Source organism: Tachypleus tridentatus, chromosome 2 (genome assembly GCF_004210375.1).
Source record: "Tachypleus tridentatus isolate NWPU-2018 chromosome 2, ASM421037v1, whole genome shotgun sequence".
NCBI lineage: Eukaryota > Metazoa > Arthropoda > Merostomata > Xiphosura > Limulidae > Tachypleus > Tachypleus tridentatus.
In genome coordinates this window covers 8929241-8953125 of record NC_134826.1, presented here as the reverse complement: position 1 = coordinate 8953125, position 23885 = coordinate 8929241, and the positions used below count along the sequence as shown (strand labels likewise).

Genomic DNA, 23885 nt, shown 5'->3' with positions numbered 1-23885 from the left:
GGTGCAGTTGGTTTGTTCCTTTACTTGTGGTCAGGTATAACTAGGCCAGAAGCTTGAAATCTCTGATCTGGCCGGTTAGGCCATGGTGCCACATTAGGTGACGTCCATTTATCTGGTTATTACAGTTTATAACGGTTTTAATAATCATATAGTTATCTTAGAATTCATGGATATGCCACTTACAATGACGACAAGGAGGTGAAAACATGAAATTCGTAATTCAGTTATTAATTTGTTTTTATGGTAGAGCTGAAGTACTGTTTGAAGGATCGAAAATAGAATCGATATAATATGTTACATTAGTCGTCTTGAAGTCTCGTATATTTCTCTCTTTCATCCAAAACTGGCGACTATGACAGCTAGTGCAGGTCGTCACCAAAGTTCAAGAGACGAAGAAATAAGACTTGGAGAGTAAACGTAATAACTTGTCTTGCCATTATATCGTCACATATTTGTAATAGGCCAATTATAACTTCTCAATTTATAAATTGAATACTTAGTTTATAGATGTCGCCACTATAGATAAATTGACAGGTTGACTGAGAAATATATTTGTTTAATTATTAAGTGGACATGATAATAAATAATTTATTCGTTTAACTAAATCGCATCGAAAATTTGTAAATTGTTTGTAAGAAATTAAAATAAAAGCGTAGTTCAATAAAATTAACTGAATATTTGTAAATTATCAGACATGCTTAATAAATAATCAGGTGATTTAATAAAACGAAAAAAAAATATATATATATAAAACACCCTGTACAATCGATACATCAAAAACTATATTTCTCGGGGAATTAGACAATTTACAATCGGTGGCGACACCTATAAAAATGAACAACAAAGGTTATAGGACCACAAAGAACGCAATATGTAGATTGTATAAAAGTTACCCTGAGTTACAAAGTTTTACCCTCGTCACGTGAACGAAGTAAACCGTAAAACGAACGTCAGAACAGTGGCTTTGTGTCCATAGCCCAGGAGAAATTTGATAATATGAAAATCAATAGGTAGCCCATTTAATAATCCAACCCTCTGATAACAAACTTAGTTTGCAGAAGAAATTGGCTGAATGTTTATTTTAAAGCAAAGATATGGTGGACTATATGTTGTGCCCGCCACGGCGAATCAAACTCCGTATTTTAGTGTTGTAAGTTTGTATACTTATCACTGTCTCACCGAACAAAGTAGTATATAAATATAATAGTACTGTCTGTGGTATGTCCATGTTACTACTTACCTATATAAATATAATAGTACTGTCTGTTGTATGTGCATGTTACTACTTATCTATATAAATATAATAGTACTGTCTGTGGTATGTCCATGTTACTACTTACCTATATAAATATAATAGTACTGTTTGTTGTATGTGCATGTTACTACTTATCTATATAAATATAATAGTACTGTCTGTTGTATGTGCATGTTACTACTTATCTATATAAATATAATAGTACTGTCTGTGGTATGTCCATGTTACTACTTACCTATATAAATATAATAGTACTGTTTGTTGTATGTCCATGTAACAACTTGTCTATATAAATACAATAGCACTGCTTATCGTATGCCCATGTAACTACTTGTCTATATAAATATAATAGTACTGTTTGTTGTATGTCCATGTAACTACTTGTCTATATAAATATAATAGTACTGTTTGTTGTATGTCCATGTTACTACTTATCTATATAAATATAATAGTGCTGTCTGTTGTATGTGCATGTTACTACTTGTCTATATAAATATAATAGTACTGTCTGTTGTATGTGCATGTTACTACTTATCTATATAAATATAATAGTACTGTCTGTTGTATGTGCATGTTACTACTTATCTATATAAATATAATAGTACTGTCTGTGGTATGTCCATGTTACTACTTACCTATATAAATATAATAGTACTGTTTGTTGTATGTCCATGTTACTACTTACCTATATAAATATAACAGTATTATCTGTTGTATGAGCATGTTACTACTTATCTATATAAATATAACAGTACTGTCTGTTGTATGTGCATGTTACTACTTATCTATATAAATATAATAGTACTGTCTGTGGTATGTCCATGTTACTACTTATCTATATAAATATAATAGTACTGTTTGTTGTATGTCCATGTTACTACTTACCTATATAAATATAATAGTACTGTTTGTTGTATGTCCATGTTACTACTTACCTATATAAATATAATAGTACTGTTTGTTGTATGTCCATGTTACTACTTATCTATATAAATACAAAAGTACTGTTTGTTGTATTTTCATGTTACTACTTATCTATATAAATATAATAGTTCCGTCTGTTGCATGTGCATGTTTCAACTTATCTAGTACTGTCTGTTGTATGTCCATGTTACTACTTATCTATGTAAATGTACTCTTCAAAAAAAGAAACGCAAAAGGGATATTTTGTTATTTTAAAGAGAAATATATGTAATAACGTTACAAGTTCAGAGTATGTGATGTTACACGTGTTAAGGCACTGATTGTCAGACCAAAATGACAGTAAAAGTTGTGCACTTTGAAAACGGAGGAAAATATCGGATTTTTCGCCAAAATGCATTCGTGTCCAATAAATTTGTCTGAGAGATCTGCATGTTCTGTAAGTGCAATATGTGCAAAATCCCTATAAAAGTAACTAGTTCTCGGTTTCCATAGCTCAGTGTTAAGCCATCGACACGCAATACAGTTACGCCAAGACTGACTGAAGCACAACGCAACAACGCCATTAGTCGCTTGGAAGCTGGCGAATCTCGATCAGATGTTGCCAAAGCTGTAATGTCCACCCAAGCACCATCACAAGGCTGTGGAATCGTCACCAACAACATGGATCAACTTGTGACCGTCCACGATCTGGCAGACCTCGTGTGACCACGCCCGCACAAGATCGCTACATCCGCTTACGTCACCTTCGGGATAGGATCACCACTGCGACGTCTACTGCTTCAACCATACCAGGGCTGCGTAGGAATTCCGATCAGATCGTACACAACCGTCGACGAGATTCTTAGGCCCCATGTGCAACCCATCGTGGGGAACGTCAACGACGTTTTTCAACATGTCAACGCCCGTCCTCATACAGCCCGACTCACCACTGTCTTCTTGAGGCACTACAACATCAACGTTCTTCCCTGGCCCTCCAGATCACCAGATTTAAACCCCATCGAACATCTTTGGAACGAGTTGGACCGACGTCTGCAACGGCGACAACCTCAACCGCAGACTCTACCTCAGCTTGCAGCAGCTTTGCAGGCTGAGTGGACAGCCATTCCACAGGATGTGATTCGTCATCTCATCGCTTCCATGGGCAGGAGATGCCAAGCAGTTATCGATGCTCACGGGTAGCATACTCGTTATTGACGTTGAGTGACGTTAAACTTCAACTAGTGAGCGTGGACTTCGCCTTTGCAGACTTTGGATGTCCAGCAGTGAATGTGCAAAGTTTCACACATGTCATACAGAACTACCCGGAATAAACTTGTTAACAATATGTCTCAAATTTCGCCTTTTGCGTTTCTTTTTTTGAAGAGTATATAATAGTACTGTCTGTTGTATGTCCATGTAACTACTTATCTATATAAATATAATAGTACTGTCTGTTGTATGTCCATGTAACTACTTATCTATATAAATATAATAGTACTGTCTGTTGTATGTCCATGTAACTACTTATCTATATAAATATAATAGTACTGTCTGTTGTATGTGCATGTTACTACTTATCTATATAAATATAACAGTACTGTCTCTTGTACGTCCATGTAACTACTTATCTATATAAATATAATAGTACTGTCTGTTGTATGTGCATGTTACTACTTATCTATATAAATATAATAGTGCTGTCTGTTGTATGTCCATGTAACTACTTATCTATATAAATATAATAGTGCTGTCTGTTGTATGTGCATGTTACTACTTGTCTATATAAATATAATAGTGCTGTCTGTTGTATGTGCATGTTACTACTTATCTATATAAATATAATAGTGCTGTCTGTTGTATGTCCATGTAATTACTTATCTATATAAATATAACAGTGATGTCTGTTGTATGTCCATGTTACTACTTATCTATATAAATAAAATAGTTCTGTCTGTTGTATGTGCATGTTACTACTTATCTATATAAATATAATAGTACTGTCTGTTGTATGTGTATGTTACTACTTATCTATATAAATATAATAGTACTGTCTGTTGTATGTGCATGTTACTACTTATCTATATAAATATAATAGTGCTGTCTGTTGTATGTGCATGTTACTACTTGTCTATATAAATATAATAGTACTGTCTGTTGTATGTGCATGTTACTACTTATCTATATAAATATAATAGTGCTGTCTGTTGTATGTGCATGTTACTACTTATCTATATAAATATAATAGTACTGTCTGTTGTATGTCCATGTTACTACTTATCTATATAAATATAACAGTACTGTCTGTTGTATGTGCATGTTACTATTTATCTATATAAATATAATAGTGCTGTCTGTTGTATGTGCATGTTACTACTTATCTATATAAATATAATAGTGCTGTCTGTTGTATGTGCATGTTACTACTTATCTATATAAATATAATAGTGCTGTCTGTTGTATGTGCATGTTACTACTTATCTATATAAATATAATAGTACTGTCTGTTGTATGTCCATGTTACTACTTATCTATATAAATATAATAGTGCTGTCTGTTGTATGTGCATGTTACTACTTGTCTATATAAATATAATAGTACTGTCTGTTGTATGTGCATGTTACTACTTATCTATATAAATATAATAGTACTGTCTGTTGTATGTCCATGTTACTACTTATCTATATAAATATAACAGTACTGTCTGTTGTATGTGCATGTTACTACTTATCTATATGAATATAATAGTGCTGTCTGTTGTATGTGCATGTTACTACTTATCTATATAAATATAATAGTGCTGTCTGTTGTATGTGCATGTTACTACTTATCTATATAAATATAATAGTACTGTCTGTGGTATGTCCATGTTACTACTTACCTATATAAATATAATAGTACTGTCTGTTGTATGCTATTGTGTCACAGTTTTACAGACAGTTCCAAACACCGTCGGTAATAATTGTGTCACAGTTTTACAGATAGTTCCAAACACCATCGGTAATACATTGTGTCACAGTTTTACAGATAGTTCCAAACACCATCAGTTATACATTGTGTCACAGTTTTACAGGCAGTTCCAGACACCATTGGTTATACATTGTGCCACAGTTTTACAGATAATTCCAAACACCATTTGTTACACATTGTGTCACAGTTTTATAAGAATGTTTCAAACACTATCAGTACTATGTATGACTAATCTGGCATTTGCTTTGGCTTTGTTGTTAAAAAAAGAATTCTATACAAGTGTAAGATTAATCACAAAAAGTCAGGACTAACTACATAGTGAAGTTCACTGTTTATGTGAACTATTCACTAATATATGTCTGAAACAAATTGAGTTTTTGGCTAAAATGGCATTACCAAATAAACGTTTGTTTAACACGTGTTGAGTACATGTCGTTTGCGTCGCTGTTCTCTAACATAACCACCGCTAACATGTAAATGAATTGTGTTTGAAAACAAACTCAACTACAGAGATGGTGCTCAGAAAAAGTTGACGTCCAGTGTTTATGTAACGATAACACGCTTTCCTGCCTTTCCATCAATGTTCTAATAAAAACAAGACAGTAGACAACCTTCGATTACAAATTTAGTTATAATAAAAATGATTGACTGAGGCTTCTTACAAGAAAGACAACCCACAGTCTTTCACTAAACTTTTTATAATGAAATTAACACACGGGCTTTTTCCACTAAGATGTTAATGTTAACTCGAGGAACATTACATGTAGTGATGTTAGTGTTAACTTGGTACATCTAGTGATGCTAGTCTTAACTTGGTACATCTAGTGATGCTAGTCTTAACTTGGTAAATTAGTGATGTTCGTCTTAACTTGTTACATCTTGTGATGTTAGTCTTAACGTGGTAAATTAGTGATGTTCGTCTTAACTTGTTACATCTAGTGATGTTCGTCTTAACTTGTTACATCTAGTGGTGTTAGTCTTAACTTGGTACATCTAGTGATTTTAGTCTTAACTTGGTACATCTAGTGGTGTTAGTCTTAACTTGGTAAATTAGTGATGCTAGTCTTAACTTGGTTCATCTAGTGAAGTTTGTCTTAACTTGGTACATCTAGTGATATTAGTCTTAACTTGGTAAATTAGTGATGCTAGTCTCAACTTGGTAAATTAGTGATGCTAGTCTTAACTTGGTACATCTAGTGATGTTCGTCTTAACTTGTTACATCTTGTGATGTTAGTCTTAACTTAATAAATTAGTGATGTTCGTCTTAACTTGGTACATCTAGTGATGTTCGTCTTAACTTGGTACATCTACTGAAGTTCGTCTTAACTTGGTACATCTAGTGATATTAGTCTTAACTTGGTAAATTAGTGATGCTAGTCTCAACTTGGTAAATTACTGATGCTAGTCTTAACTTGGTACATCTAGTGATGTTCGTCTTAACTTGTTACATCTTGTGATGTTAGTCTTAACTTAATAAATTAGTGATGTTCGTCTTAACTTGGTACATCTTGTGATGTTAGTCTTAACGTGGTACATCTAGTGATGTTTGTCTTAACTTGGTAAATTAGTGATGTTAGTCTTAGCATGGTACATTTAGTGATGTTAGTTTTAACTTGGTACATCTAGTGATATTAATTTTAACTTGGTACTTTTAGTGATGTTAGTTTTAACTTGGTACATCTAGTGATATTAGTCTTAACTTGGAACATCTAGTGATATTAGTCTTATCTTGATACATCTAGTGATATTAGTCTTAACTTGGTAAATTAGTGATGCTAGTCTTAACTTGGTACATCTAGTGATGTTCGTCTTAACTTGTTACATCTTGTGATGTTAGTCTTAACTTGGTACATCTAGTGATGCTAGTCTCAACTTGGTAAATTAGTGATGTTCGTCTTAACTTGTTACATCTTGTGATGTTAGTCTTAACGTGGTACATGTAGTGATGTTTGTCTTAACTTGGTAAATTAGTGATGTTCGTCTTAACTTGTTACATCTTGTGATGTTAGTTTTAACTTGGTACATCTAGTGATATTAGTCTTATTTTGGTAAATTAGTGATTCTAGTCTTATCTTGTTACATCTAGTGATGTTCGTCTTAACTTGGTACATCTAGTGATGTTCGTCTTAACTTGGTACATCTAGTGATGCGAGTCTTAACTTGGTACATCTAGTTATGTTAGTCTTAACTTGGTACATCTAGTGATGCTAGTCTTAACTTGGTAAATTAGTGATGTTCGTCTTAACTTGTTACATCTTGTGATGTTAGTCTTATCTCGGTACATCTAGTGATGCTAGTCTTAACTTGGTACATCTAGTGATGCTAGTCTTAACTTGGTACATCTAGTGGTGTTAGTCTTAACTTGGTACAGTTGGTTGTGGTAGTCTTAACTTGGTACATCTAGTGATGTTAGTTTTAACTTGGTACATCCAGTATTAACCTGGAACATCTAGTTATGTCAGTCTTAACTTGGTACATCTAGTGATGTTCGTCTTAACTTGGTACATCTAGTGATATTAGTCTTAACTTGGAACATCTAGTGGTGTTAGTCTTAACTTGGTAAATTAGTGATGCTAGTCTTAACTTGGTACATCTAGTGATGTTCGTCTTAATTTGGTACATCTAGTGATATTAGTCTTATTTTGGTACATCTTGTGATGCTAGTCTTAACTTGGTACATCTAGTGATGTTCGTCTTAATTTGGTACATCTCGTGATGTTCGTCTTAACTTGGTACATCTAGTGATATTAGTCTTAACTTGGTACATCTAGTGATGTTCGTCTTAACTTGGTACATCTAGTGATATTAGTCTTAACTTGGTAAATTAGTGATGCTAGTCTCAACTTGGGAAATTAGTGATGCTAGTCTTAACTTGGTACATCTAGTGATGTTCGTCTTAACTTGTTACATCTTGTGATGTTAGTCTTAACTTGGTAAATTAGTGATGTTTGTCTTAACTTGGTACATCTTGTGATGTTAGTCTTAACGTGGTACATCTAGGGATGTTTGTCTTAACTTGGTAAATTAGTGATGTTAGTCTTAACATGGTACATTTAGTGATGTTAGTTTTAACTTGGTACATCTAGTGATATTAATTTTAACTTGGTACTTTTAGTGATGTTAGTTTTAACTTGGTACATCTAGTGATATTAGTCTTATCTTGGTACATCTAGTGATATTATTCTTAACTTGGTAAATTAGTGATGCTAGTCTTAACTTGGTACATCTAGTGATGTTCGTCTTAACTTGTTACATCTTGTGATGTTAGTCTTAACTTGGTACATCTAGTGATGCTAGTCTTAACTTGGTAAATTAGTGATGTTCGTCTTAACTTGTTACATCTTGTGATGTTAGTCTTAACGTGGTAAATTAGTGATGTTCGTCTTAACTTGTTACATCTTGTGATGTTAGTCTTATCTCGGTACATCTAGTGATGCTAGTCTTAACTTGGTACATCTAGTGGTGTTAGTCTTAACTTGGTACATCTAGTGATATTAGTGTTAACTTGGTACCTTTAGTGATGTTAGTTTTAACTTGGTACATCCAGTATTAACCTGGAACATCTAGTTATTTCAGTCTTAACTTGGTACATCTAGTGATGCTAGTCTTAACTTGGTACATCTAGTGGTGTTAGTCTTAACTTGGTAAATTAGTGATGCTAGTCTTAACTTGGTATATCTAGTGATGTTCGTCTTAACTTGGTACATCTAGTGATATTAGTCTTATTTTGGTACATCTTGTGATATCAATGTTAACTTGGTACATCTAGTGATGTTAGTTTTAACTTGGTACATCTAGTGATGTTAGTTATAACTTGGTACATCTAGTGATATTAGTCTTAACTTGGTACATCTAGTGATATCAATGTTAACTTGGTACATCTAGTGATGTTAGTTTTAACTTGGTACATTTAGTGATGTTAGTTTTAAGTTGGTACATCTAGTATTAACCTGGAACATCTAGTTATGTCAGTGTTAACTTGGTACATCTAGTGATATCAATGTTAACTTGGTACATCTAGTGATATTAATGTTAACTTGGTACATCTAGTGATATTAATGTTAACTTGGTACATCTAGTGATGTTAGTTTTAACTTGGTACATTTAGTGATGTTAGTTTTAAGTTGGTACATCTAGTATTAACCTGGAACATCTAGTTATGTCAGTGTTAACTTGGTACATCTAGTGATATCAATGTTAACTTGGTACATCTAGTGATATCAATGTTAACTTGGTACATCTAGTGATATCAATGTTAACTTGGTACATCTAGTGATATCAATGTTAACTTGGTACTTCTTGTGATATTAATGTTGACTTGATACTACCAGTGAACAAGTTCTATCGATGGTGTTGATTTTCTATGAATATCGCGTGAAGCTACCCGAGAGTTATCTTCGCTATGAGTCCATAACTTTCAACTGATAGATTAAATTAGACAGAAGACAGTGAATACCACCCACCGCCAATTCGTGGGCCACTATAATCGAACCTTTCGATATGAATTTCATTCTTTTAACGAATCCAAGGCTCCAAAATGCGAAGTATAGTGTTTTCGGTGATAACCGCTGGGTCACGCTCCTCCCAATACTTCGAAGAAACGCGTCTTAGTCAAACGGCTTATAACTTTGAAATTTGTGTTTCGTTACCTGTGGTGGCCAGAGTACAGATAACTCATTGTGTAGCTTTGCACTTAATAATAAAGAAACAAATTCGTCACGACTTTTGTAAAACACAAGCACAGTTTTAAATATATCGGGGCTGACAAGAAGGAAGCCCTGATATTCGAGTTACAATAACTACTAATGATTTTCTCTGACAACAATTTATTACAATAGGGGCTACGGAGTTGCTAGTATGGACTCGAACACCAGTATCAAGGCACGAAGGGGCGAACGGGTGCCGAGCCTACGGCTGGCCAATGGTCGTGTCAGTCACGGTACTCCATCTGAGGAAGAGATTCGTTCTCCTCGCAGTCTCCAGAAAGAGGATTCTATTAAAATCAGCATCGACAACGTGAACACGTGCACGGACTCTCTCGTGACAGCTGTCGACGAGGAGGGTCTCGTCAGCGACTACATCAGCTCTGAAATGAACTACAGAGACAGCCGTCACGTTTCCAACTCGACCGCACGAGATGGGACCGGGGAAAAAGATGACGTCAGTCTCTATGGAACACCCAAGGAAGAGGTGGGTCCTTTTCTCACCGATGCCAAATCCTCGTTTATGAGGATCCAGCTCGAGTCCTTATTCCATCCGTCTGACAATAAGCTGGCTATGAAATTGTTCGGAAGCAAAAGGCTTTAATGAAAGAAAGAATCCGACAGAGGGCTGCGGGACATTGGATCATCCACCCTTGCTCGAAGTTTAGGTGAGTCCTTGTTGTGGTAATTACTTCTAGCTACCATTATCCTAATGTGGTCACATGGAGTTCAAAATTTGATAACGTATTCCCGCAGTACAATCGATTAATGTTTAAGATTTGGTTAAATGTTGTGTTCACCTCGTAATTGCTGATTTGGCTAAACCAGTGGATCTCGAACTTTCTAGACTCTCACACCAGATTTGTTCAGTTCTCGTTTTCTTTTCTTTAAAGTACATACCCAGGATTAATTTAAGAATTGAAAAGGTTCAGTTGTAAAAATGATATTTTTATCACTTTCAGATGAATATAAAGCTTGTAATTGTTTGTTTGTTGTTGTTGTTTTTTCTGGTAAAACTGGTTAAAGTCTTTCCATTCTGAAGAAACCAAAATACTTAGGACCGAAATTAGCTCCACGAACCAGGAGTTTGAAAATCACTGGCCTGAACATAAACATTGGTTAATGAGTTTATGTTTGTTTTTTGAAGCTGTTAATATTTAAATTACGTGTTGCATGTTCTTATGTTTTTATGTGTGTTCAAGTGAACATTCAGAACACAAGAATAAGTTTAATGTTTTTATGTTCAAGAGAAATTCAGAACACGACAATATGTTTAATATGTTTATTTGTGTTCAAGTGAAAATTCAGAACACCAAAATAAGTTTAATGTTTTTGTATGCTTAAGTGAAAACTCAGAACACAACATTTTGTAACTTATTAATTTTACTTTCTACCCTAGTGTCCATTTTGTAACTTATTAATTTTACTTTCTACCCTAGTGTCCATTTTGTAACTTATAAATTTTACTTCCTACCCTAGTGTCCATTTTGTAACTTATTAATTTTACTTTCTACCCTAGTGTCCAATTTGTAACTTATTAATTTTACTTTCTACCCTAGTGTCCATTTTGTAACTTATAAATTTTACTTCCTACCCTAGTGTCCATTTTGTAACTTATTAATTTTACTTTCTACCCTAGTGTCCAATTTGTAACTTATTAATTTTACTTTCTACCTTAGTGTCCATTTTGTAACTTATTAATTTTACTTTTTATCCTAGTGTCCAATTTGTAACTTATTAATTTTACTTTTTATCCTAGTGTCCATTTTGTAACTTATTAATTTTACTTTTTATCCTAGTGTCCATTTTGCAACTTATTAATTTTACTTTCTTCCCTAGTGTCCATTTCGTAACTTATTACTTTTACTTTTTATCCTAGTGTCCATTGTGCAACTTATTAATTTTACTTTCTTCCCTAGTGTTCATTTCGTAACTTATTACTTTTACTTTTTATCCTAGTGTCCATTTTGCAACTTATTAATTTTACTTTCTTCCCTAGTGTCCATTTTGTAACTTATTAATTTTACTTTTTATCCTAGTGTCCATTTTGCAACTTATTAATTTTACTTTTTATCCTAGTGTCCATTTTGCAACTTATTAATTTTACTTTCTTCCCTAGTGTCCATTTTGTAACTTATTAATTTTACTTTCTTCCCTAGTGTCCTTTTTGTAACTTATCAATTTTACTTTCTTCCCTAGTGTCCATTTTGTAACTTATTAATTTTACTTTCTTCCCTAGTGTCCATTTTGCAACTTATTAATTTTACTTTCTTCCCTAGTGTCCATTTCGTAACTTATTAATTTTACTTTTTATCCTAGTGTCCATTTTGCAACTTATTAATTTTACTTTCTTCCCTAGTGTCCATTTTGTAACTTATTAATTTTACTTTTTATCCTAGTGTCCATTTTGCAACTTATTAATTTTACTTTCTTCCCTAGTGTCCATTTTGTAACTTATTAATTCTACTTTTTATCCTGGTGTCCATTTTGTGACTTATTAATTTTACTTTTTATCCTAGTGTCCATTTTGTAACTTATTAATTTTACTTTTTATCCTAGTGTCCATTTTGTAACTTATTAATTTTACTTTCTTCCCTAGTGTCCATTTTGTAACTTATTAATTTTACTTCCTACCCTAGTGTCCATTTTGTAACTTATTAATTTTACTTTCTACCCTAGTGTCCAATTTGTAACTTATTAATTTTACTTTTTATCTTAGTGTCCATTTTGTAACTTATTAATTTTACCTTCTTCCCTAGTGTCCATTTTGTAACTTATTAATTTTACTTTTTATCCTAGTGTCCATTTTGTAACTTATTTATTTTACCTTCTTCCCTAGTGTCCATTTTGTAACTTATTGATTTTACTTTTTATCCTAGTGTCCATTTTGTAACTTATTTCTTTTCTTTTTATTAATCTTAGAAATCAATCAAAATAAACCTACCCCCTAAAGTTACATGTAAAAATAGAACGTTGGGTCTACTATTCAGTGCATTCCACAATTATTCAGAGTTGGTTTAGTTCTCTGAATTTTTTGTTACACTTTCGTGGTATCAGAAGTATATGTAGCTTTAACAAAAAACCCTAAACATTTATGGTTACTTTAGTTAGGGGTCGTATGAAAGTGTACCGAGTGTTTTATGAGTTTACTAATATAATAAACGCAACTCGTCGGACTGCAGATAAAAGGATATAGTACTCTTGTGGCGGCGGGCGTTGCTGGATGGTTACTCTCACAATAGTCTAGGAATATTTTACAGCACAAACAGTGACTGAAAATCACACAAAAACAGCTTCGATGTTGAGGGAAACCGACCTTTGACCTGAAAATATTTAGAGTCACTATTGCTGCTAACACTGAACTTTGGAACATTAGAATCTTTTTATCCCAAATTTAGGTTCAAAAACCATTGAAAATAATGATTTGTTTTTCGAAACCCGACACAAGTCACGTGCACAACTCAAGTTTCTTCCACTACATATCCATCTAACTGTTTTACACTTCAAGCGGTTATAGATTAAATGGAGCATGTTGTTACATGCGAAAACAGATTTGTATTTGGTCGTTAGAATGATTGTGATTAAACGTGGCGACACGAATATTAAGGAAGTGGCGGGTTTCCAAAACCTTTTTAATATAAAGTTCTCAACTTCTGTAATAAGTTTGCGTAAACACATCCAGTCCTGTGTGTTAAATGTGCATTTCTAAACCCACTTGTAAGTTATACGTAAACACACCCAGTCCTGTGTGTGAAGTCACATTTTACCATGTAAGTTCTGGAGACAAAGAGTGATTTATTTCTCCACATAAAAAAGTGCACAAGTCCTCATATTTACATGGATTTGTTCTATATAATTATGGTAATATTTTAATGGGTCTGTTCTGTATAAACATAGTAATGTTTCCATGGAATTATTCTATATAATTGTGGTACTGTTTCCACGGATCTGTTCCATATAATCATGGTAATGTTTCCATGGATCTGTTCTATATAATCATGGTAATGTTTCCATGGGTCTGTTCTATATAATCATGGTAATGTTTCCATGGATCTGTTCTGTATAATTGTAGTACTGTTTCCATGGGTCTGTTCTATATAATCATGGTAATGTTTCCATGGATCTGTTCGGAATAATTATGGTAATGTTTCCATGGATCTGTTCTGTATAATTGTAGTACTGTTTCCATGGGTCTGTTCTATATAATCATGGTAATGTTTCCATGGATCTGTTCTATATAATCATGGCAATATTTCCATGGATTTGTTCTATATAATCATGGTAATGTTTCCATGGATCTGTTTGGAATAATTGTGGTAATATAATCACATGAATTTAGTTTTGAAGATTGGACTATAATATAGTTGTTAAAAAATATGGGTTTATCTTCAGATTTATATGTTATGCAGAATGTTGGCCGATTTGGAGAAAAAGGTATGGGGGAAACTTCTGTCTTATTGAACTTCAACACGCGCTAGCTGTCCCTAATTTTGAACACGCGCTAGCTGTCCCTAATTTTGAAGTGGTAGATTAGATGAAAAGCAGCTAGTAAACACCGTCCGCCGCCTGTTCTAAGAGTACTTTTTATCAACGAATAGTGCAGATTGAACGACACATTATAACGCTTTTGTGACTGAAAGAGCGAACGTGTTCGACGACGGGTTTTGATCACGCAGATTGCGAGAGTGAGTCTACCGCCCTAGCTACCAGGCCTAGGAAATAAGTTATGATAACTAAAATAAGGGTGTTTTTGTAGGTTTTAAAAATTCTGCTTTCACGGGAAAGTCCGCTAGTAATAAAGTATTATATACGTTTATTTCCTTCGATCGATGTCTCGAACACTCGTTACAAACAAAACAAACACCAGACTCTTTCTTTATACGCGCACGTGGAAAGTAACTAATATAGTTTTTTCCACGAATAGATTAAATGCATTTTTCTCGGAATATATAACGAAAACTCGAAGAATTTAATGCATAAAGTTATTCTTCGGTTAAATAGGAGGCTGTCCATTATAAGTTTATCACGGACAGTAAACTGAAGTTGAAATTCTGTTTATATATGTACTGTATTTCATGGAGAATCAACAGTTACGTTTTATTGAATGAAAAATGAATCTCACATCTAGATACTGACTCTAACTGAAGATCGTCATAACATGAACGAAACTTTATGTTATTTTGGTTTTTATCTGGTTCGTAAAATCCTCTGATCAGTGACATTTGTCTGTTTTATAACATTCACGTTTTCAGATGTTTTCTACTCACTGAGTATTCCTTCCTTTTGAGTACTGTGCAGATTAGACGATCGCAGATTAGTTTTGTTACAACCACTTCAATTGTTTAACACTCCTACGAAAAGTGGGGCCTAATAGGCCGCAGAGCAACTTGAAAGGTTATTAATATTAGGCTAATAATTTTGTATTTAAATGAAATTGCCATTTAAATCCATTAATGAATGGATTAACGAGATTCCCACTGTCCCTATCTACTATCTAGCGAAACCACAGCCAGGGGAACGGGCTTGGAGAAATCAGGACTAGAAACGTCTTTTCGTAGGAGTGTTAAAATTATTGAGAAGTAACGGAAATTTCTAAGATTTTCAGAAAACTCGAGACGGAAAAGTTTTTATCTGTAAGAAAAGTAGTTTGGTAAAAACGAATAAATAAAGTTGGGGTTTGAAAGCAAATTTCTACATTGTCTTTAATGGTTTTTGACCCTAAGTTTGGGAAACAAAGATTGTGATGTTCCAATGTTTAGATGCCAGTAGTAGTAGCGACTCTATGCATCTTCAGGTCATATCGGGTTTCGATACTTGTGGTGGACAGAGCGCACATAGCTTATAGTTTAGTTTTGTGCTTAATTACAACCAACAAATAAATTAAAACTTTCACAATGTTTATTGTGGTTTACAAAACACCCCTGTCACCCCTGGGTCATTGTTGTATTTACTGATTGTTAACACTAACATCTGAGGCTCCATTCCACTTGTTTAACATAACACAGATATTAAATTGTGCATTGAAAAGAACAACAGAGTTTTACAAAATCAAATAACGAAAACAGCTTATGACACGATTTAGTCCTAACATAACAGTTACAATATTTAAACAGTGTGACACGTATTAGCCCTGACATAACAGTCATAATATTTAAAGAGTATGACACGTAGTAGTCCTAACATAACAGTCACAACATTTAAACAGTGTGACACGTAGTAGCCCTAACATAACAGTCACAATATTTAAACAGTGTGACACGTAGTAGCCCTAACATAACAGTCATAATATTTAAACAGTATGACACGTAGTAGCCCTAACATAACAGTCGCAATATTTAAACAGTGTGACACGTAGTAGCTCTAACATAACAGTCACAATATTTAAACAGTGTGACACGTAGTAGCCCTAACATAACAGTCACAACATTTAAACAGTGTGACACGTAGTAGCCCTAACATAACAGTCACAATATTTAAACAGTGTGACACGTAGTAGCCCTAGCATAACAGTCATAATATTTAAACAGTGTGACACGTAGTAGTCCTAACATAACAGTCGCAATATTTAAACAGTGTGACACGTAGTAGCTCTAACATAACAGTCGCAATATTTAAACAGTGTGACACGTAGTAGCCCTAACATAACAGTCACAATATTTAAACAGTGTGACACGTAGTAGCCCTAGCATAACAGTCATAATATTTAAACAGTGTGACATGTAGTAGCCCTAACATAACAGTCACAATATTTAAACAGTGTGACACGTAGTAGCCCTAACATAACAGTCATAATATTTAAACAGTATGACACGTAGTAGCTTTAACATAACAGTCACAACATTTAAACAGTGTGACACGTAGTACCCTAACATAACAGTCGCAATATTTAAACAATGTGACACGTAGTACCCTAACATAATAGTCACAATATTTAAACAGTGACACGTGGTAGCCCTAACATAACATTTACAATATTTAAACAGTGTGACACGTAGTAGCTCTAACATAAGAGTCACAGTATTTAAACAGTGTGACACGTAGTAGCCCTAACATAACAGTCACAATATTTAAACAGTGTGACACGTAGTAGTCCTAACATAACAGTCACAATATTTAAACAGTGTGACACGTAGTAGCCCTAACATAACAGTCACAATATTTAAACAGTGTGACACGTAGTAGCCCTAACATAACAGTGACAATATTTAAACAGTGTGACATGTAGTAGCCCTAACATAACAGTCACAATATTTAAACAGTGTGACACCTAGAAGCCCTAACATAACAGTCATAATATTTAAACAGTGTGACACGTAGTAGCCCTAATATAACAGTCATAATATTTAAACAGTATGACACGTAGTAGCTTTAACATAACAGTCACAACATTTAAACAGTGTGACAAGTAGTACCCTAACATAACAGTCGCAATATTTAAACAATGTGACACGTAGTAGCCCTAACATAACAGTCGCAATATTTAAACAATGTGACACGTAGTACCCTAACATAATAGTCACAATATTTAAACAGTGACACGTGGTAGCCTTAACATAACAGTCACAATATTTAAACAGTGTGACACGTGGTAGCTCTAACATAAGAGTCACAGTATTTAAACAGTGTGACACGTAGTAGCCCTAACATAACAGTCACAATATTTAAACAGTATGACACGTATCAGTACTAACATAACAGTCACAATATGTAAACAGTGTGACACTTATTAGTCCTAAGATAACAAAATGATTATTTAAATGCTGAACAATGCATTAACTATGCTATGGTGAGCTTAGGATTCGAACCCGAAATCTAGCATTATAAGTCATCTCGCCTGCCGCTGAGCCACCAAGACGTGTTGAGTTACATTTCTGTGATCAGAATACTAGCAACACAAATAAACTGGTCATCTGTTTCAAACAAACAAAGGTTTCCTCCTGCTCTTTGTGATTTTTATTGCTCGACCGTAGCCTTAAGTTCGAGTTCGAAACGTAGTTATATCAAATACGCTTCGCGATTTCAGCTGTGGGCGCGTTATAAGAGTAAAATTCATTACCTCTATTCCGTTAATTAAAAATTAAAGACAGCTACAAATGTTCTTTATGAAAATCATATTTATCTGTGTTGTCCATTGTGTAAATAAGACGTCTTTCAAGCGAAATAATAAGCAACCAATTTATGTCACGTGCCTTCTTGTTTCCTAGGTTACAGTTTTCTAGAAAGCTCGATATTTGCACTTCAAATCGATACTCTTTTTATTTTTCTGCTCATCAATGTATTCCTTGAAGGATAATAAATAAATCTATTCAGTTTTATTCTTTACACAAAGATACTCGTTACAATGTGTGTGCCTGTCCACCGCAGAGAATCGAACTCCCACATTTTACCGTCATAAGTCTGTAGACCTACCACTGACCAACTGGGGAATGGGCAAATAAATTAAACAACAAACAAATGAGACTTTCTATAGACCCAGCTTGTGGTCAGAAGGTCATAATAGTGAACTCTAAAGATCCAGCTGATGGTCAAAATGTCTTCATAGTGCACTCTAAAGACCCAGCTAGTGGTTAGAAGGTCATAATAGTGAACCCTAAATCCTCAGCTGGTGGTCAGAATGTCTTCATAGTGCACTCTAAAGACCCAGCCGGTTGTTAAAAATGTCTTCATAGCGCACTCTAAAGATCCAGCTGGTGGTCAAAATGTCTTCATAGTGCACTCTAAAGAACCAGCTGGTGGTCAAAATGTCTTTATAGTGCACCCTAAAGATCCAGCTGGTGGTCAAAATGTCTTCACAGTACACTCTAAAGACCAGCTCAAAATGTCTTCATAGTGCACTCTAAAGGTCCAGCTGGTGGTCATCAATGTGAACCTTAAATCCTCAGCTGGTTGTCAAAAGGTCATAATAATGAACTCTAAGTACTCAGCTGATGTAAAAAGGTCAATATAGTGAACTTAAAAACAGAATAGGTTATTAAATGACTATCACAGTAAGCTCTAAAGACTCAGCCGATGGTAAAATAATGTTATCATTAATTAAAAAACCAAACCTTTAGTGGGAACGTTATAACACTGAACTTCAAAAAAACAACAACATTGTACACTGCTGGGCTGGCCAGATCATGATGGAACCTCCTCCACTGTGTCATGTAGAAAATGTCTCCGGTGTGATCTCCTTATCGTGCCAGTAACGTTGGAAGCTATCTGGACCATCCAGGTTAAACTTTTTCTCATCAGAGAACAAAACCTTCAACCACTTTTCTACGTCCCATGTTTGATGCTTCTCAGCAAAGTTTAACCGAGCTGTTTCGTGGTGTGGAAGGCGTTGCCTTTGAAAACGTTTACGGTTTTCAAAGTCTTTCTCTCGTAGATGCCGTCTTATTGTTCTTGAGCTGCATTCTGCGTCCGTAAGGGCCTTATACTGGTTCGACGATCGGCTGATGTCTTGCCGGACAACCCGTCAAATACTCCTTCTCAACGCTAGCGAAATTTTCTTTGGCCGACCACTTGAAATTCTCGTTCCGTATCTCTCAGGGTCTTTTAAGAAATTTGTAACAGCAGTTTTACTACGCCCAATCTCACCAGCGTTCAAACTCTGTCAACTTTTTAGCCTTTGCCATATCTTTATCCAATGTAACACAGGAGATGTTCACAACGCTAACGTTTGAACACAAATGACTAAATTTCGTTACGTGTTTACCGATTAACGCTTCGTTTCAGTATGGCCTTAAACTTCTGACCAGCTAGCATTTAGGCTAATTTCATAGTGTTCACATTTTCTCTATTAAACGCTAAAAGTTTTTTTATTTTTATTTTCCCTTTTCTTATTTTCATCTTTCGAAGCTCTACTCAAATAAGTGGTTGAGTTTAACAACGCAACATTCATATTTTTCTTTATGATCATTGGCCTTAAGAGTTTGGCCAGCAGTGTATACACAAGTCAGCACTCTCAACTGTAAGATCCGACAGATGGCGAATAATTCGTGTTAGGGAAAATATGATAGTTTCCATAAAAGTAATTGTTTCACTTAACGATGTCCAGTTTAATAATTTTGTTAAATGCGTTCTTATCAATGTATTTGATATTTTGCTTTATTTTATCGGACACTTAGCATATCTGGATGTCAATTTTTATTATTTAACCCTTTTATAAATTCTAAAGATTATTTTTTGAAGTATTTATTCCACATCTTTCCACAATTTTATTTTCTCTAAAATAAAAGTACACCTAAGAAACTTTACGCGATTTATTTACTTCAGTTTTTTTTTTGGTAATTTTGCGCAAAGCTACACGAGGGCTATCTGTGCTAGCCGTCCGTAATTTAGCAGTGTAAGACAAGAGGGAAGGCTGCTAGTCATCACTCCCTATCACCAATAGTAGGATTAACCGTCACATTATAACGCTCTCACGGCTGAAAGGGCGAGCATGTTTGGTGTGACAGGGATTCGAACCCACGACTCTCGGAGTACGAGTCGAGTACCTTAACCACCTGGCCATGCCGGACCATTTACTTTAGAAAAAACACAAGTTACTTTGAAAGTTGAGTAATAAGTGTGTGTAAATAAAAGTAACAAAATTCACCGATAGGATTCATCAAAGACAAAATACTTTCTCAGTCGAGTCTAAAATCATCTGAAGTCCCTGCTTCCAGATATATTTCGTCCACGTAGAAACACGCTGACTAAACAAACATTGAGAAGTGCATCGTCAGTTCGTTGTTTAACATTAATCAAACCTTTGAACAGAAAAAAGTTTTTCTTTTTCTTGTAAGCTTCAAGAGAGTTTTCTTTGGTGGTAATCTCGATCTTTAACTGTTCGTTGACTACGAGGAACTAAGTTCATGGCTCTTTATATCGGACTTCTAAGCAGTCTGTTGTAACATCTGATATTTATAGCCTAAACTGTTTTAATCTTGAGCGCTACTGTGCTGGGCTGTTGGATCTAGTCATGATGTAACATGAAGCTGACTGTCTTTGCGACTGTGCTAACTTGAGTAGCTGTGGTATATCAATCAGAATCATATTGATTTATGACAGACAAAACTCAGTTGAAAAGATGATGCTCGTTTTGTAGCTGCAAGTGTATTATGGGAGTGTTAAAACCATTTCCTGTATGATATTGGATGGGTAATTTGTCCACCCAGCTTTCATGGCTATTTCAAATATCCTAGTGTTACTACAAAAATTAATGCAAACTGTTTACATAATGTAGTTCTATTTTAAAGTTTATTAGTTTAAAACAATAGCATAAAATAAACAAATTTGTATAGTAAATCCTGTCTTATTTAATTAGATAATGAACTATCTTTTCAAAATTCACAGTCTCAGTTCTTGTATGTCATCTGATGATGCCAGGTAAACCTGGTGAAACGTTGTATATCTACACACAGTCTTAGTTCTTGTATGTAACCTGATGATGTGGTAAACCTGGCGAAACGTTGTATATCCACACACAGTCTCAGTTCTTGTATGTCACCTGATGATATCAGGTAAACCTGGCGAAACGTTGTATATCTACACACAGTCTCAGTTCTTGTATGTCATCTGATGATGCCAGGTAAACCTGGCGAAACGTTGTATATCCACACATAATATCAGTTCTTGTAGTCACCTGATGATGTCAGATAAACCTGGTGAAACGTTGTATATCTACACACAGTCTCAGTTCTTGTGTGTCACCTGATGATGTCAGATAAATCTGGTGAAACGTTGCGAATAAAATAATCAAACCGTTTTACAACGAGCAAAAACTTGTATAAAACCATGTTTTAATTTGTCATAATAATAGCTTTGTTCTTTTCATCAACGAAAATAAAGAATTCGATTCCCATCGGTGGACATAGCAGGTAGCCCGACATGGCTTTGTTATAATAAACCCAAACACACACTCATCAACATGAAGTTATTTCTTTCAGACAATATGTAGTTTCACTTAAAACTACTTTACTACCTTAATATCAATTAATTTTATTAAAACTGTTTTTATATTTATTGTACCGACATCCATATACAACACGTTTTTGTTTTTGTTTTTAAATAAGACCATAATGAATGTGAGGTAATGTTAACCTGTGTAGAAAGGACTTGGTTCAGAACCAAGTGACAACATCAGAAAGTTATTTCATGGTGTTTGATGTTCTAGTCATGCCTACTTTATAGAAATGAGATCTGCATTACTTGATGGCCTTTGGTGTTTTCAATCAGAAAACATGTATAATAAAATGAACAGAATTCACAAGCATCCATTTTATGGAAGGGATCGTCTTTTACCATTAACATCCTTATTAGGAAAGGGATTGTACATTACATCAGGATCCTTGTTAGGAAAGGGATTGAACATTACATCAGATCCTTGTTAGAAAGGGATTGAGCATTACATCAGATTCTTGTTGGGAAAGGGATTTACATTACCATAGAATCCTTGTTAGAAAGGGATTAATCATTACATCAGAATCCTTGTTAGAAAAGGATTAAACATTACATCAGAATCCTTGTTAGGAAAGGATTGAACATTACATCAGATTCCTTGTTAGGAAAGGGATTAAACATTACATCAGATTCCTTGCTAGGAAAGGGATTGAACATTACCATCAGAATCCTTGTTAGGAAAGGGTTTATACATTACATCAGAATCCTTGTTAGGAAAGGGATTGAACATTACATCAGAATCCTTGTTAGGAAAGGGATTGAACATTACATCAGTATCCTTGTTAGGAAAGGGATTGTACATTACATCAGAATCCTTGTTAGGAAAGGGATTGTACATTACATCAGAATCCTTGTTAGGAAAGGGATTGAACATTACATCAGATTCCTTGCTAGGAAAGGGATTGAACATTACATCAGATTCCTTGCTAGGAAAGGGATTGAACATTACATCAGAATCCTTGTTAGGAAAGGGATTGAACATTACCATCAGAATCCTTGTTAGGAAAGGGATTGTACATTACATCAGAATCCTTGTTAGGAAAGGGATTAAACATTACATCAGAATCCTTGTTAGGAAAGGGATTATACATTACATCAGAATCCTTGTTAGGAAAGGTATTAAACATAACATGAGAATTCTTGTTAGGAAAGGGATTGTATATTACATCAGAATCCTTGCTAGGAAAGGGATTGAACATTACATCAGAATCCTTGTTAGGAAAGGGATTGTATATTACCATGAACATTCATATTAGAAAAGGAATTGCATGTAACCAGTATTTTTTGTTGTTGTTGTTTACATTCTGATCGCCAATAATTAAGCTAAAATACAGTAGCCTTTAATGTCGACAATTCAGTGGTTACATTGACCATAATGTGAAACAATTTACGGTGAAAGTTCTGTTAAGATATAATAAATCATTAGTTCGGGAACGCTTGACCATAATCCTAGTAATACCTCACATGGTTTGTCAGCTGAGGTTTAGACTTCTTTTGTTCTGATCAATACATGGTTATTAATATAGTAATATCAATACGATTAAAAAAGCTATATAAATAGTGAAATTGAAAAACGAATGTTAATATATCATCTAATAAAATTAAATAAGTTGATGAAGTAGAAAGGGGAATTCTATTGAAACTATATTTTGTTGTGACCCTGATTTGTTGCTGTGGTCACTTGGACTATTTTCGTTGACTTCCAAGTCACGCTTAGTCAAACTAGAATAGGAAATGAACAGAAAGTTTCTTTCTTTACAGTTGGTTTGTTGAAATCTAGGCCCGGCTTTACCAAGTGGTTATGGCGCTCGACCCTAAGGGTTGCCTGTACGAATTCCCGTCACATCAAACAAGCTCTCTTTTCAGACGTGGGGGCGTTATAACGTGACGGTTAATCCACTATTCCTTGGTAAAAGAGTAGCTCAAGAGTTGGCAATGGGTGGTGATAACTAGCTGCTTTCCCTCTAGTCTTACACTTCTAAACTATGGACGACTAGCGCAGATATAGCTCTCTTATAGCTTTGCGCGAAATTCAAAACAAACAAACAAACAATATTTTTTGTAATCTAGATTTCACCATGAACTTGTAATGAAATTAATTTAGGAGGTGGGTGTTACCAGCGCTAAGTTC

The 23885-nt window shown here is 34.5% G+C and overlaps 2 protein-coding genes and 1 pseudogene across 3 annotated transcripts in view; 1 reads left to right on the top strand and 2 right to left on the bottom strand.

Annotated features, from left to right (window-relative positions):
• Positions 1 to 10433, top strand: part of LOC143236787 (uncharacterized) — an 86234-nt gene extending 75801 nt beyond the window's left edge. The window contains exon 2 of the mRNA XM_076475347.1: positions 9965 to 10433. Within this exon, the coding sequence (XP_076331462.1) occupies positions 9965 to 10433 (469 nt within the window). The remainder of the gene's footprint in view (positions 1 to 9964) is intronic.
• The window catches only part of LOC143237813 (unconventional myosin-Ie-like), a 524866-nt gene that overhangs the window by 428038 nt on the left and 72943 nt on the right, over positions 1 to 23885 (bottom strand). The gene's annotated exons all lie outside the window — the stretch shown is intronic.
• Positions 22392 to 23885, bottom strand: part of LOC143236783 (fructose-1,6-bisphosphatase 1-like) — a 7925-nt pseudogene continuing 6431 nt past the window's right edge. Inside the window, exon 7 of the transcript XR_013019751.1 lies at positions 22392 to 22712. The product of XR_013019751.1 is annotated as a fructose-1,6-bisphosphatase 1-like (transcript). The remainder of the gene's footprint in view (positions 22713 to 23885) is intronic.